Source organism: Bactrocera latifrons, unplaced genomic scaffold, assembly GCF_001853355.1.
Source record: "Bactrocera latifrons isolate USDA-ARS-PBARC rearing strain unplaced genomic scaffold, ASM185335v1 scaffold_34, whole genome shotgun sequence".
NCBI lineage: Eukaryota > Metazoa > Arthropoda > Insecta > Diptera > Tephritidae > Bactrocera > Bactrocera latifrons.
The window spans coordinates 861,065-878,603 of record NW_017536979.1 but is presented as its reverse complement, the minus strand read 5'-3'; the positions used below and the strand labels follow the sequence as shown (position 1 = coordinate 878,603).

Here is a 17,539-nt window from a genome sequence, read left to right as displayed (position 1 = left end):
GCAATAAAGATAAACTAAAATTGAAAAGAAATAATGTTAAAAGATTAAATTTAACAAACATTTTAAACAATTTAGAAAAGTAAGTTTGGTAAAAAAATATGCTCGGCATACTTTTTTACATTTTGCATAGGTTCACCTATTACATAATGAGTTCTTATGTATTTATGTTATATAATATTAAAAACTTGTGTTGTTTTTTCAAAATGCCTTTCCTCCATCTTTGCTCATTTAACGGTTTGTATTAAAGGTATCGCTAAGACATTGAAAGCCACATTGATAACTGTATGTATGCATAAATTTCGTGTGATAACAGCTTTTAGGCTATGATAGTTTGTATACATGCCTGTTAACATATTTCTTTACATAACAATTTGTATTTAATCAAGTACATAACTTCTCTCAGCAACTTTCCACACTCTCCAACAAAACCTAAAACTACTTGCCACATATGTGCTAGTGTTATATAACAATTTACTCTAAATATTTTTGCACTCAATTTTGCCAATTCGGTCAACGACAGATTTTCCGTTTAGTCTGCACCCAGCATTAACTGCAATATCACAATTTAGTTGCCTAATCGAATTTCCAAGTAACATGGTATTTTCTTATTTTTTCTAATTAAACTCCCGCTATAAATGCAATTTTTGAAACCTTGCCATTCTTGATACCCGTTTAGTTTCGTAAGGCCTCGGAGCCATGTGCGACGTCCACTTCAGCGGTCACACGCATTACTTCAGCATAAACGAACATAAGTTTACATTGATAATTTTCCAAATGCCTCTCATGTACCTCCAGTTATGCCAACCTAATACTCTAAGCCTCTAAACGTTCCTCCTGACCATGGAGCGTTGCAACGCCAGTTAGTCATTCGTCATCACAGCACTTCATTTTCAACAATATATATTTTTTACCATTCACAGCTCACTGCGTTGTATAGGTTTTTAAGTTCCTTCCTTGTTCGTTGAGAGCACATCCATGTCTTCCTTAACTACGTCACCGTTTTCTGCTTTCACAACACCGTTTGGTTCCGCTGGTGTTTCTCCTCTTGTTTCTGCTGGTGCTACTGTGTTTTCTGCCTTTTCCATAGCCTCCTTTTTCTCTTTGCCTTCCTCCCACTCGCCCTTACGTATCGTATATAAGTATACCTCCATGTGATCTTTGCCTTTAACATACACGCTGCCACGTGGCTCAAATTCGTACTTGTCGGCCAGGAAGGGCAGGCAGTCCTTGCCAATCTGTATACGATTCGGCACGCCCGTGGAGTCCATGCGTGATGCTACGTTAACTGCATCGCCCCAGATGTCGTAATGAAGTTTGCTCGTGCCGATGACACCGGCTGTCACATCCCCGATGTTCATGCCGATACGTAGAATTAAGTTGAATTCAAGCAGATCCTTGTTGAATGCGTCCACAACCTCTTGCATTGCAATGGCGAATTCCATTAAAGCGTAGATGTGTTCATGCTTCTCGCCGCGGTGAGACGGGTCGAGTCCGCTAGCTGCCATAAATGTCGAACCGATTGTTTTGATCTTCTCCACACAATGGAATTCGGGTCGCGAGAGTAACTCATCGAAGTCGCCTATCAACTCGTTCAGCACACGCAGGTATTCCTTGCCGCCGAGATAACTTTCGTCGTACATTTCATTAAAGTTCACTATTGAGGCGAATATGATCGCTACATTGTGGTGGTTTTCTGAGTATTTTGCGGTGTTCTTCAGATGTTCGGCGACGTGTTTGGGTATAATGTTGTGTAGCAACATGTCCGCTTGATTTTTCATGTTCTGTACGCGTATCTTGTCTTGATTGGCCACGGCGTTACCGTAGAAGGTTAGCCTGTAGCCGATCTCGAACTCGCGGTTCAAAAATCCAACCAGTACCAGTATGAGCAGCAGGTCTAGATAAATTTCCACGTGATAATCCTGGAACCACTTGATCTCTTCGATGAGGTAATTTCCACCCTCCGTGCCGGGATATGGCAAGCGTGTTGCATTTTGTGCGATTGCAGCCGCCTCCGCTGCGTCCGTGCGATTTGAATAAACTGTCAGCTGACTTACCGCAATGCCAACAAAGCACATAGCCGCCATTAGTGCCAACGTGTTGCGCATCCAACAGTTCAGCTGTGTGAAGTTGCAGAAATGCACGATGCATACGAATATTAAAAAGCCATAATGGTACTCGAAAGCTTCAAGCAGATTGAGATCGAGCAAAAGGAAGTTGGCTATGATTAGTATTACCGGCATCGCCATCAATATGGCCAGACAGATATGCCAGGGGTACCAACTGGAGATAGCTTCAAATATGCGGTCGGCACAAGAGTCCGTGTCGTTGACTTTCGTACGCGCCTGTGAGTTGTGGCGCCGGCACATTTGTCGCGTGAAGAGGAACAGCGCAAATATTTGTATAGCGGTGAAGACTGTGAAGAGTGAGACCCACAGACGAAAGCTGGGCGTAACGGTGTTGGGCGTCATAAGAAACAGCGAGATCGAAATGCACAGGTACACTGCAAGGCCGACAAAAATGTCGATATACGTATTATAGCGGGGTGTGGCCAAAGTGGGTGGACCTTCGGTTTCGTTCTCATTGCCAAAACGATGTGCTTTGGAGCGGAAATCTCGTTCCATTTGCCGTGATTTGAAGTACAAACTGAAACGTTTGAGCGGCGGCTTGACAAGGTAGCTTCGCTGAGACTTTGCGTTATCGCGTACGCAGCGTATCAATTGAAGATCAGATTGTTTGCGGAGCTGCTGTAGACAGGCTGCTAATGGATCGGCTACTTGCGGTATTGGCTGTGGTATCGGTGGAATTGCCACGTGTGGTAAGGTTGTGACCACGCCTATGTTCGAAATGCTTGATGTCGAACTGGTGAAATAACCAGAGACGCGGTGTTGGCTAATGGCGGATTGGTTGAGTGCATAAATTTGTTGTTGTATCGAAGAGCGACGTGAGTTGCTTTTGATGCCGGAATCCTTGCGCGAAGTAGCGGATGGGCATATACTAAGGCCGTCTGGCCATATGCTTGAATTGCGTGAGTTCGGAGGTTGATGATTGGCTGTCGTAGTGGGTGCATACGGGAATGATGCACCGCCGGCGATTAATGGTTGAGCAGCGGGTACATCGTTGCTTTTCTCGGCCGTAGTCGAAGTGAGCGTGGAAGCACGTGGTCGTGGTAGAGGAGATATTTCTGACTTGCCACTGCGACCACACTGCGAACGATAGCTACCGGAACGGCCGAAAGGTGAGATATCGCTGCGCGACTGACTTATGTAGGAGCGAATATCAATGATGTCGTCGAACATGGAGTATTGACCAGGAGAGCAGCAACTACCGTCAGGAGAACGCACGTAGTTGTGTGAGATGCCGGTCGAGGTGGCGGCATGGTGTAGTACGGGCTTCTGTGGTGGTATTTCCAGTGTATGACCTAAAACTGGTAGTTTGGTTGATTCAATCACAACTGGAAGTTGATGGTAACCGTTTGGTTCAATGAATGCGACGGCTTCGTCAGTATTTACTGGAGTGGCCTTGGAGTTGGGTATATTAATAGCCACATCAGTGTTTGATGATTTGTCTGTATGCTTGACAATATCTTCGATTTTCTTAAAGAATCGCGGCACTTTACACACCTTCAATTTAAGTTTTGTTCGCCCACTTTCCTCTGTGTTATTACTCTTCTGAGCGGTGTGATTGCTGCCGTTAAGTCCATTACAACAACCCTCTTCCACTTTGTCGGGCTCATCAGAGGAGTCCAAACTGCCGGGTAGACTTTTGGTGGTTATAATAATCTTTGGTCTTTCACGCACCACAACAACTGGTGCTACACCCATGCCATCAGGATGTACAATGCCTCGTTCGATGTCACGTTCACGACTTTGGGACTTCTTTCGCAGTTTCATACTGAGCGAGGTGAGTCGGGGTCTCATCGAAAGCACTGGCGAGGGATTGAGTGAGGAAGAAAGTTGTCCCACTGGAGAGGCTGGCGGTACATTTGGATGGATAACCGAAATATTTGTGGCGCTCTGCGAGAGCGGTGTTGGTTGTCCAGGTATGCCGGGCAGTTGTAAGTGGCTGCCGTCGTAGTTGGCGGGTATGCTAGGGCTCAGACTGTTGGCGCGCGATACATCTTTTCGGCGACCAACTACAAAGTATGTGCGATGACCTGAAACATGGAAATTTAAAACTATTGAAAGTCTGACAAATAATCATGTTGAATTTACCGAAAACTTCTTCGCCCTCCTCCAATAGGTAAGCATCACCTAGAAAGTTGGATGTTTCCTCAGAGATGTGCACTTGCTCTGGCTTACCAGAGGACTCCATTCTGTAATGAAATCAGGGCTTAATTTATGTTTGATTGGATTTTGTCTATAAACACTTACTTGTTGGCTAAGGATACGTCGTTGCTCCAAACGTCGAATTTTACGCGTCGTGTGCCGACAATACCGCACAATACGGTACCAGTATGGACACCGACACGCATTTTAACACCCTCATGCCGCTGAGCATCGAAGCAACGCATCGCATCAATCATGCCAAGGCCCATCTCGACGCAGCAGATCGCATGATCGGCACGTGGTTCCGGGCAACCAGATACACAATAGTAGCAGTCACCCAGGGTGGAGATTTTCTCGCAGCCATTTAGTGTGCAGAGATCGTCGAAACGTTCGAACAGGTCATTGAGTATCTCCACCAGCTGTTCGGCCGTCTTGGTGGAGGACATTTTCGTAAAGCCCACAATGTCCGCAAACAATATGCTCACGTTGTCCATGCTATGCATGTGGAATGGACGAAACAGTGATTTCAGGTCGTTGGATGTGCGTGGTCGCACATAGTGAGAATCTGGATCGACTAAACCATCTTTGGTATCAATGCCGCTGGCGCCACCCTCGTTCAACAGCATATTGGCCACTTTTGGTGGCATCACCGAATGTATCATTTTCTCCTTAAGTTGCTTCTCCATCTCGAGTTGGCGGCGTACCAGCAAATTCTGTCCGATTTTCATGAACATACCGCGCATGCGCACCACATTCATCACCAGCACATGCACGCCCACCAGGTGAACGCAGATGTGCAGCAGAATGCGTAGCAACATAATTTTATTATTACACTCGGTGGCGGTGCCATGTGTGGCGCTATTGCCCACCACCTTGTGTGAGGCAACTTCGAAGAGCACTGAGTAGATGACTGCGATGAAGGCGCTCAGCCACAGCTGCATCGGAAGTGCTGTATATATAAGGAGCACGATCGATACGCATATGGAGAAGTGACCGAGCGGACTGAAGGCGCGACCAGTGCAGATGAGGAAGGCCAAGGAGAAGGCGCACAGCACAATGGCTGTTAGAGCGGAAGTCAATCTTCGGTAGGCGCGGTACATGTCCCAGTGCGTGAAGCACAAGGCGGTGATCGTGATGAGTGTAAGCATTGAGAAGGCGCTCGAAATCGGGCGCCAATAATGCTCCGAGCCGCCATCAATCAGGAAGTACAGGAACCACGAAAGTGAGCAGATCAAAATGTAGGAGAGCGCAAATCTGCAAAAGGAGTGAGAAAGAGAAGGGATTAATAGGTGTACAAATAAAATGTTTCTCTACAAATAAATACACGATACAAGTTTCAGGTTTTCATAATACATGCATTATACAAAGTGCTGAGAGTTTGCTAAGTCTTGAGCACATCTCGATTAAATCTTTTACATTTTAGGTGAAAGCTCCTCAATTTGCCCTCATAATTGTGCGCTCATACATATTTACGAGTAATTAAGTCGCATAGTTCTGTATTGCATTGCCAACATTTTTGTTGCCGGAGCGGAATACTATCTGCATAGTAGAGGTTCGTAAACTAGTTGTATGTGCTTGACTACCCACAGAGATATACTCGTAAATGTGTTGCTTCAGTTGTCCAAATGACTATGCCGATTGCCGGCAATGTCACAAAGTCGAATTATTTCGCAAATGCGACAGTCGACAGACAAATACCCTCCATGAGAAGTAGGAGTCGCCCTCTTTTCAGCTTGCCGAGAGTACTTAGTATAACTGCTGTGTATTTGTTAAGAGAGGACATCCGAGTCAATTGAGGTGCGAATGTTTGTGTCAATTTGGCATCGCAGTTATTCCAGACTTAATGACAATTTCGTGTCACATAATTAAAGTTAATTTGAACGGATGCGAGGCATGCAGTAAATGTGCCCACACTTTGGCAGAAGAACATGCGGCACACGAACATACTTCGATGTGCACGTCGAAGTGCAAATAAATGCTGTGATGGGCTGGGCTTGAGTTTAGTTGTGGCTTAGTAGGAAATACTTAAGAGGCAATGAATGAAAAAGTTTTTCAAACGTTTAAAATATTTATTTAAAGAAAGTGTAATGAATATGATAGACTCCATTACTTCCTCCTCAACTCGGCAAATGTGCTGGTTATAAAGGAGATTATCTCTTTTAAATGTTGGCCGCTGCTACGTCTCAGATGATCCATCCATTGAGTCCAATTTTCGATAACTCGTTCGAGAATTTCGACTGGTAACTGGCGAATGACACGCATGATATTTTGTTTCAAGGCCTGAGTCGAAGCGGAATTACATATCCCCACAGGAAAATCTTTAACGGTGTGATATCACGTGATCTTGGTGGTCAATCGACTGGCCCTAAACGTGAAATTATCTGCTCACCGGATTGTTCTCTCAATAAATCCATTGACTGATGTGATGTGTGAGAGGTGAGGTCATCTTGTTGAAGCCGAATGTCGCCGAGATCACGTTGTCATGACGCGATAACGGTCACCATTGATGGTCACGTTTTCACCGGCATCATTTTTGAGGAAGCATGGAACGATGATTCCACCGTTCACAAACCACACCAAACCGTTAGTTTTTCTTGGCGCAATATCTTGAATCTGTCCAGGTTGCTCCTCTTTCCAAGTGCGGCATTTTGATTGAGCCGCAAATGGGCCTCTTCGCTGAGCAATATTTGACTCGAAAACGTCGGAACTTCTTGGAAACTTTCCAGAACCCATAGGGCAGAGCGACCTTGGGAAGGTCGAGCGGCTTCAATTCTAGTTCTCTGATATCGAGGGAAAGTTTTAAGCGAAAATTTTGATGGAAGGATTTGAAGAAATCTTCTTTTGTATTCTAATGTATCCTCTCATTAAGAGAAATTTTGCTTGCGGAAAAGTTTTTTGGAAACCTTGACCTATCCATAATTTCCTTATTATAAAGTATTTTCACTTTATGGAAAAACGAATGACATTCTCTTTAAAGTGATTTAAAGTGAGCAAAACCTTAAGCATGATTAACTTCAGCTGCAACTTTAAAATGTCCTGGCTTTCAATGCCTGCTACAATTAGTCTTGACACACCATTTCATGGCCACACATTGCCATTTTACTAATTGCCTTTACCACCGATTATCGTAAAAATAACGTTACATTCGCAGTATCGGACTGCTCACCTACGCCCACAGAGCCAAGTAAATATATACACACGAACGTAAAGCCAAATTTGATTAGAGGGGGAGTGGGTGATGGATGTAGAACGGACATGTTGAACCACCAACACTAAACAATACACATATCTCTTGTCCGAAAACTAAACAAATCAGTCGGCATTAGCGGCACCGGAAGCAAGCGTCAAATGGAAGCAATTCAAATGCGAACGACCTGCCAAATTGCCCACCAAAGAAGTTGGAATGCGAATTTGGTTGTCGTGCTGAGCGTCTAATTTTATTGGCCGTCCAGATTTATCGAGAATAATTTTCTTTTACGTGCGTTAGGGTGGGGTGTGCGAGAGATTCGCTTTGCATGACCCATTGTTGTTACAATAATTGTACAATGCGTCAATGTGTCATGACAGCTGTGATTGGACCGCATGCCGAGCAATGTTTTTACAAGCAAATGAATGCACGTACAGGCACGCCACGTGTGGCATATATACAGTTAACGCAAATTTTACGCACCTTCATTAGGCGTACGTTTAAGTATTCGCACGATTTATTACTGTCTGCTGATGAAATAGACAATTACATTAACGACACCACCTCCCAAAGACAATTAATAAGAATTGCCAAATAAATTTGGTTTACATTGGTTTGATGGAATTATACAAAATATATTTTACATTGTATTGGATACTTTTTATAGTTTCACCTCTTGATTTGTCTTAAAAGTTACTGTAAAAGGTATCATCTACAAATTTCATTAAGATTAGTGAACTTTAAGGGGGTATTCTACTCAAGAATTTTGAAAAATTCGATTTTTTTTCATATAATATTTAAAGTTTAGACCCTTAAGAACATATAAGAACGCAGTACCTAGCACATTAATAAATGACATAGACTGCGTGCAATTTGACTCACTTTTTTCAACCCGTTTTTCTCGAAATTACTTTTTTCCACACGGTACCGGCGTTATCTCAAGTTCTATACAACCGATTTACTTGAACCCCCCCTCTAATTATTTTCATGTTTAGTATTTTTTTGGAAAAATTTTTTTCTGTAGTAAGTTATCAATAAAGACACCATAAAAAATGAATAGTAAAAATATTTTTTGGTGTTTTTTTTTAAATAAAAGTCCAAAATTTGATTTCTAGACTAGAATACCCCCTTAAGACGTGAATGACAAGGAGTCGGACTTCAGTTTACCGAACAATTGTAGTTCATTATTAAACCTAAAAATTGGTACTTGATGCACTGACACTGCCACTTTTTCTTTTGTAGCGTGTGACTAACATCTGAGAAATTTTCATACGCGTTTCTGAACCACCTTAGTAGATGTAGGGTCATTTATAATAATAATCTCCAGGTCTTGGTTTCCAGCCAGCGATTTGTAAGGTGAAGTTTTTTCTGGATCAAAAGAATTTGTTAGTCAGTTTTTGAGATATCCGAATGAAATTTAGTACGTAGGTGAATTCTGATATTCTATTGATCTAGATTGGATAACTATATCACATATCTGTCATACAATTATATATCTTTTTTTTTAAATTCGCCTTAAAAACAGTTTACTCTAAACCTGAATAAGAACCATGGTCCCAAAGGCAAAGTTCTACAGAATGATTCCTAGAACATTTACCGCAAACGCGATTTTAAAGACAAAATCCGACCCATTCTAATGCTTATACTTACATACTAAATTGTTCGTAGTTGCGCTCTTTTTCATTACTCTTACAATACATTATGTAACTGCTCATCAATAGCCGAGTTTTCACACTTTCAGAAACGCAAGCCAATTATTTTTTTGATTTTTCGGCAGGGAAAATTGACTTGTCCCCAATAATTACGAACTTTAGCTTGAACTAATGAAGCCGCGTCACGCAATATTTCACAGGCCACATTAAGAAAGACAAACGCGTAACACATACACACACATTCATAACAATATACAAACAAATACAAATAGTTGCGCGCTGCTTGCTCAGGTGGGCAATAAATATTAAACGCTTCTTTGTGAATAGGCAACAAAACGGAATGGAAAAACTTTGTAAAGCGCCACATTTCATTAAGTATCACACACACACACGCGCAGTTTATGAAGGACGACAGTTAATTGACGTTTAAGTTGCAACTTTAACTAGGTTAACATTAATTAAAGCACACTTTTAGGGGCTGGGAGATTGATGCTGAAAAGGCAACATAAAATAGAACAGCAAACTGTCAAAGTGGCCAAGCTAACATGGCGAAGTATTATTTAGTAATAAACTGCTATCCGTACACTGATATTAACAGCTGGTACTGATATTATTTGCAGGGCCAGGGCAGTAAAACTCGAAAGGCGTTTAAAGGGCGTTGAATTCTGACGCGTCAATTTAAAAGTGCTTTAACACACACCGTTGCCATGCTAAGTATATATAAAGTGCACTGAGCATGTAATAAAATTCACAAAAGCTTGAAAGACAGACAAATACATGTGTGACCTCGCATTGGTTATACAATGTTGCGTATACGCAGTGGTGTGCTTAAAAGTCGCATTCCCACACTCATATTTCAGTTTACCTGCTGTAGTTACAGTTTGTTAGCATTAACAACTAACAATTTATGTTCGCAACACCATTTGTTGCAGCCATTGTACTGCGCTGGCTTACTGAACCCACATGCAGGGGACAACGCACTCGCTCGCTTGACTTGCTTCATTATTCTATTGCGCACTGGTAGCTCATTGGCGATGATGACTACCAGCAAGGTCATTCATCTTCATTATTGCTTATTAAATATGAACATTTCTTAGTTTGGAGTAATGCCATATGACTTTTGTAACTTGTGGTTGTCGTGGGTTTGGTTTGCTGGTGTTTATCCAAATATGCATGTTTTAACTTTCGGATATTTTCGGGTGAGTTGCTGAAGCAGAAATTGGTGCGAAAAAGATTTAAATGTAATTTTTAATCCCTGTCTATTGATAAAGCAAGAAAAATATACGTAAAAAGATAAAATTATAAATTTATTTGGGAAAAAAAAAATTGAATATTACATTAATCTGGGAATTCAATGAAGAAAAAATCACCAACATTTTTCGACATAAAAAGGTTAATTCATCCAAAATATCGTGAAAGAAAATTTTTTTGCAAAAGTAAAATAAATAAAATAAAAAAAAAACAATAACTCGACTATTTTAGTTTTTCACATAAATTTCGAAATTATGTAAGAAATTTTATTTTTTTTATTACTTTCAGCTTAGGAAGAACTTAGTTTTCGGGAAGTCGAGCTAAACCGTTTTTACACTTAAAGCTTAATCAGGCATTTCCCTTCCACCTCGTGACCACAGAGTGCCCATAAATTGTTATACTTTCATTCATCATATTTTCTTCTGCCTTACTACTTTTTTTTTTATTTAAAAGTAACGTGACATTTTTTTTATTTTAGGAAAAAATATAGAAAATCAATCGTCTTCTATTAGCGGCAACAAAACATGTTAGTCCTTTGAGTTCAGCAAAAGTTGATGTCTATATAGACATACAACATGTGCACATGCATCTATATAGTGCTGACATGTTGCCTTATTCCTCATTGCTGAAGCATTGAAATTACGTATACGCCCTGACGCACTTGTGCAGCGAACGTTATAAATGGTGTAATTAAAGTTATGTAAACTAAACACAGTTCCAGGACGCTTTGATTGCACAGTTTGTGTTGTTGCTGTTCATTTCGACACAATTGCAATAAATCTCTCGTGTGTCGCCACTAATGAACTTTTTTGTGCAACAAGTTGTGTCAGTACTACGGTTTCACAGTTAGTCTCCGCGCTGAAAATAGGTCGTCAGTAAAATATACACATATTTCGAACCACGTTCTCTGGAAATTCCCGTGCTTGGTATTCATAAAATAGTATGGAGGCAGCAATGTGTAGAAAACATCCACTTTTCTTGCAACTATTTAGACGGTAAAGAGTTTAATTTGCTGAGTTAATGAGCGTGATTTATAAATTTACACTTTTGCTTTCAAAACGAGTATAGAAAGCCTTGCTGTTGCTTGCTTTAGTCTACCAAGCACAAATTGACATAATTAAGCTTGTAAATCCAACAATTTGCTACGATCTGGCAAATACACTTTATATATGTGAATATCAAAGTTGTTGTTCTATTCGCACGATATAACCAAAATATAACCAACATATAATATATATATAACCAATAAATAACTATTTTATAACCAAAACTCAGATTTTGTTTCAATATAAGTGGTTTCTACTATTCGTTTTCCTTCGCCTGTAAATTTATGAAAAGTCATGTTACGACATTTTGCATTTTAGTTGACGAAATATACAATACGATTTACAGTACCGGAAGAGATATATAACATTTCTTCGATCGTGCCAACAAAGTAATAATTAATTAGTAAAAATGCTTTGTAGTTCTTATTTGATTAAGACATATCTAAAACTATGCGCCTAGTTTGCTTCCAAACGGATCAAAATGGATAGCTCGTCTCAGCTCAAGCTTCTTCTCATTTTCTATGTCGTATTTCGTTTCACTAACATATGTATGAGTATTTTTGGTTTTTTTCCAGATCTCATACATAAAATTATTGTATTTTCTTAAATCCTCAGCAATCGTGGAAAACATTATCTAGCAAAGTCGTGTTCCTCTTTTCCAGTATTTCATTGAGCTTTTAAACTCAAGCCAAAAAGATTGCTATTCTTTGAGCAAAATAACAAATATCGAAATTGGATTGCATTTGAGCTACAAAGCTAACTAAATTCGTAAAAGTAAAATCATTTTCAAAGCGATTTCTCCAAATATTCACATTGACAAATGAAACTTAATTTACTTAAGCGTAATCGCTTTGAATTCAACGCTTACACACGCTTTGACTGTGCGACTCTAATGCCACTAACACGAGTGCTCTCGCTCATTCAATCACTCACACATGCACTCACGCATACACACGAAATAACGCAGTGACTCACCTGTAACGCATGCGTACGTGTGGGAATACGCTGGTCTGAAACTGGCCCTCCAGCACGGGTGAATCGAATTTGGGATCCATCCACGATTTGGACGAGGCGCGTTCGAATGCCACCGGCAACATGACGCTGCAGCAGGAATGCCGTCGCCCCGTTTGACTTAGATAGGTTTGTATGTGTGGCGCTAACGCGATTTGTATATCGTCGGTGGAATTGCTGCGACTGTCGTTGACTAGAACGCCGGGAGGCATGGTGGTGAAACTGACCGAAGGACGACGTGACTGCAAAGAGAGAGAGAGAAAGAGCGAACAGTTAGTACGTTGGCGTTGCAGGCTTAGTAAACAATAAAATGGAATATAGTTCTGGCATTTACAAGTGCATAAAATTGAAAGCAACAGAGGAAAGCAGTGGAAATTCGAATTCAAACGGAACACTGTGAAGTGGCATTCGCTTGCGCCGCCAACAATGCTCCGAAACTTTAATTAAACTTAATTGCGCAGCGAGGTGGAAGTGCGATTCTGCACAATTGCCGCATGCCACAGTAATTAGGCCAGCGGTGGTGCAGCCGGACCAGGAGCTGGGTAAGTTAGGAATCCTCGAGCGCCGGCAGGTTGCGAAGGCTTACCGAATGAGCTGTGTCTGTATGCGCACATCATATTTCTAAGTAAGTTTGGGTGGAATGTAGGCTCTCATGGACGTCCACCGTGGGCACGGTTTGCCTGCCGGTTAATTGTGTGGGTCTGCATTGGGCCGCATAAGTGCGGATAAGTCTCGGCTACAAGCAGCGACAGCGAAGACTTCCTGAAACAGTTATTGAATGTAACACAAGCAATTAATTTGAAGTGCTGCTAAGCAGACACTTGTGCAACGGTATTGAAATGCAACAATGCGCTGAAATTACACTATTTTTAGAGCAATTTTCCAACATTGGTGTTTTTACCCATAAGAAAACTTAAAGCTTTTCCTGCTCATTCGTTGCCTTTGCCTTAAAGCAATCTTAGAAAGAAGGAAAGTGTGCTTAAACTGTTAGCAAGAAATTTGTTGTGCCAGCGCAATTTGCAGAAGATTTGAGAGTTCTCACAACTTTTGCTTTTCATTTTCGTTTTTTCATTGTTTCTACAGAAACCGATGTCCACAGCAGAGAATTTTTTCAAGTTCCTTTAATGCTTTTTCTTGGAAAATGTACATAGTGTTAGCTCAAAAAAGGAGTTAAGGTGGATGGTCGCATGAATTGAGAAGAAATAAATTATGCGAATGGAAAAAGCACAAAACTAAAACATGATGTGTGTGCATATTTATTGATTTTTGGCGATATAAATATTTTTTTGTGTACCAGAATTATCTTAAATTGTTTTTTATGAAATTCGGTAATATTTTAATAATTTTGAGCTAATTTTCATTTATTTAGTGATTTTGTATAAATCATGAGCTTTCCTTATTAGTTGTTATCGATATGTTTTATTGCTTTTTATAGTATTTAAACAAAAATGTATAAAAAACTAACAACGCTCAAATAACTAACAAATTTACTTGCCATTTCGGGTTTTTGCCTTTTTGGTAAATGAACTAATTTTTAAAGTGACGAAAATAATATTTTCGATTATTTTTCTCGACTTTTTTATTTTGAGTTAAAAATCAATAAATAATAATCGATAAAATATCGATATTTTTTAAATTATCGATAAATAAAATGTGCATAATATCTATAATTTACGGTAATTGTTCATAAATCAAAAACTAAAAAAACTTGCTTATGTTAAAACAACAATTCGATAAATAAGTGTAGAATATAACTAAGATAATCAAAGAAGGCATTCCAGATAAGATACCAAAATTTCGTTAAAAATTTTATTTCCTATTATTTGAGAGCGCAAATGTTTAATTCCTCGCAATAAACTCTTTAGTTCACCATATATAAGGAAAATAATTGTTTCCCTAATTTTATTTCACTTCTTTTTCTTGACACAAACACTGGTGTCTACAAGCTGTAATTGCAAATAGATCACATATCGTTACAAGATCGAGTAATTATCGATAAACAATAATATTATCGATACATTTTATAAAAATATTAATTCAAATGAAAACCAATAAAATATCGATAAAAGTCAGTAAAGTATCGGAAATAAAAAGTGCATAATATCCATAATTTACGAAAATTGTTAATAAATTACATTAAAAACAAGAAAAGACGTTAACTTCAGCTGCATCGAAGCTAATATACGCTTCACAGGTCCATTTTTTTAGTGACTATGTGTTCAGTTTGTATGGAAGCTATATGCTATAGTAATCCGTTCTGAACAACTTTTTGGAGAAATTTCGTGAATATATCTTGTCTAATGTGAAAGTTTTCCATACAAGAGTTTGATTCCGATCGTTCAGTTTGTTTGGCAGCTATATGTTATAGTGGTCCCATATCGGCAGTTCCGACAAATGAGCAGCTTGTTGAAGATAAAATGACGTTTTCAAAACGATATCTTAAAACTGAAGTTCGTATATGTACAGACAGACAGGCGAACGGACGGACAGACAGATGACGAGGTGTAATAAGAAGTAACAAAGTCGTCATGATTTCGAAAAATAAAAAGTCCACAAAACGCAACCGAAATAAATAGTGCACACACACACACAAATACAGTCACGACACAACCTGGAATATTTATATGCGATTGTGCTTTTGCAATTTTAATTAAATTCTTCTGCGCTAATCCAACAATTTACTCAACGCAAAGGAATGCGAAAACAACAACAACAATAGCAACGCATAGAAACACATTACTAAATATATGTATGCATGAGTGTGAGTGCGTGCCAAGTACATGCCACGATGGAATAACGGACAATATTCAAGTCATCGTTGTAAACGAAAATTAATTACCGTCATTAAAAATGCAAAAGGGTGCTGCAAGATGGCAGAGCGGTAGTCGAGGGGGCGCATAAACAGGAAAACCAGCAAACAATAAAGGTTCGGAAGTCTTTAAAGGCTTAAAGCGGCGGTCCTAAAAGCGACGACGACAACGGAGTTAAGTGAAAGTGCCGAAGACGGTGAAAGGCAGCAGCAAATTCGCAAAAGTATAAAAGAAATGGAAAACTAAAAAATCGCCTATATTCACCTGCATTGCAAAATATATATATGCTACTGCAACCACTCATTAGTGTGAGTGTTTACACGCGTACAATGTGCTTTTAGCCATTAAGCTGCTGCCACAACCAGCACGATTCTTCCTACGTTGAGGGGAGCAAGGTAGGTAGAGAGAAATTCATAAAAATATAAAATAGAGACGTTTCTAAACTGCCACGAATGAAAGTGAATTTTTCTGAAGTGGACCGCTACATGCTTCGCTCTTTTTTGCTTAATATGCCTTCGTACGCCAAAGGTAAGGAAGGAAGCACGGCAGGAAGCGCTCAAGTACGCCACGTGCTAAAGAGCAACTTACAAAACTGGCTGATGGCAGTGTCTTGCACTCATCAATAGCGGAAAAGGTCACTTACACTAATGCCAGCCACTCAAGGCAAAAGCAAGAGTGCCACAGCGTTGCAAGAAGTAATAAAAAATTTAAGAAACACCAAAAAAATAGCAAGATAATGTGAATGAGCCGTTAGTAGATAAAGTCCGTGGTGCTTTTTGTTGGGATTTACCGCAAATGTGGCATATAACGGTATAATTTCCATATAATTTCTTACTTTATAGTAAAGTTTTTCCTTATTGCTAAGTATCTTTTACAATCAAAGTGATTATTCTTTGTTTGAAATCAATTTTCTCGTAGAGTTGCCAGATTGCAACAATTTAGTTCAATAAAATTCATTAGAAAAACGTGTTTCCATGACATGGCTATAGACAAGTTTTGTAGTGCTTTCAGCTAAACCTAATTTATTAGAATAGTTGCCACCCTTTCGAAATTTATGAAATTAAAAAAGGTTGATAAAGTAAATGGAAAGTACCAACTAAACATTACGTTGTTTGAGTTAAAAAAAAACTATGTAGGTGTTGTAAATTCTTAAAAGCGTTGCCACCTCTTTACCATTTTTAATTTAATAAAAAATTAAAACAAAAATTTAACTGTAATAAATTTTATATGCATTTCAATGTTTCCAGAAATATTTATGTATGTTTTAGAAAATTTTGAGAAGAGTTGCCACTTGTTTATATTATGTAATTTAAAAAATTTACAAAAAATAGAAATGTAACAATTTTAATTTATATGTCTAGAGCCTGAGGAAGGGTTGTGTCTCGGAAAATTTTGAAAAGAGTTTCCACTTGTTTACCATTTTTAATTAAAAAATAAATTGATAATTTATTAAATGTAACAAATTTAAGGTAAATAGCTAGACGCTGAGAAAGGTTTGCGCCTTAGAAAATGTTTGAAGTGTTGCCATCTGTATATTTTTTTAATTACAAATAAATTGACAATTTATTAAATGTAAAAAATTTAACTTAAATTGTGTGTTGGAAAATTTTGAGAAGAGTTGCCACTTGTTTATAATATGTAATTTGAAAAATTTACAAAAAAATAGAAATGTAACAAATTTAATTGAAATATCCGAAGCCTGAGAAATGTTTGTGTTTTGGCAACTTTCGAAAAGGGTTGCCACATGTTTACCATTTTTATTTAAAAAAAATTTATTAGATGCAACAAATTTGACTTAAATTGCTGGAGCCCAAGAAAGGTTCGTGTCTCGGAAAATTTTGAGGAGGGTTGCCAATTGTTAGTGGGTTTTAGTTGCCCCACATCGACTTCACAATCGAGTTTTTAGTGTGTAAAATTAGTTCTTAATTGAAATAACCCTTCTACATAAGGTATGGTAGTTTCTTCTACTTTATTTAAGAAGATGCCCCCTTAAAGTCTTTTAATAGACCCAGTTGAAGAACCATTTTGAAAACGTTTGAAAAAAATAACATTTTCAGTAAAAATCAAAAATAGTCAGTTACGCTTCCTCATTATAAAGATCATAAACATGAAAAATGTTATAACTTGCAACAACAGCGTCACGAATTATGTAATTCCATTACTAAATTTACTGTCAAGACGAATTGCGGAATAATCTGCGCTGCTTTGAGGTTATCTCTTCGGTCTATTCAACGGAGGAAAAGTGTGTCGTAACTAAATATAGTCAGCTGACTTCGCTACACCCACTGCCTGCCACAAACCAACAAACTGGGTCAAT

General features: G+C 39.0%; 1 protein-coding gene across 1 annotated transcript in view; it reads right to left on the bottom strand.

Annotated features, from left to right (window-relative positions):
* Nucleotides 1-941: 941 nt before the first annotated feature.
* Nucleotides 942-17,539, bottom strand: part of LOC108971313 (adenylate cyclase type 9) — a 75,525-nt gene continuing 58,927 nt past the window's right edge. The window contains exons 2-5 of the mRNA XM_018937282.1: nucleotides 12,377-12,654; nucleotides 4,371-5,519; nucleotides 4,212-4,312; nucleotides 942-4,153 (exon numbers count right to left, since the gene is read on the bottom strand). Of these exons, the coding sequence (XP_018792827.1) occupies nucleotides 942-4,153; nucleotides 4,212-4,312; nucleotides 4,371-5,519; nucleotides 12,377-12,654 (4,740 nt within the window). The remainder of the gene's footprint in view (nucleotides 4,154-4,211; nucleotides 4,313-4,370; nucleotides 5,520-12,376; nucleotides 12,655-17,539) is intronic.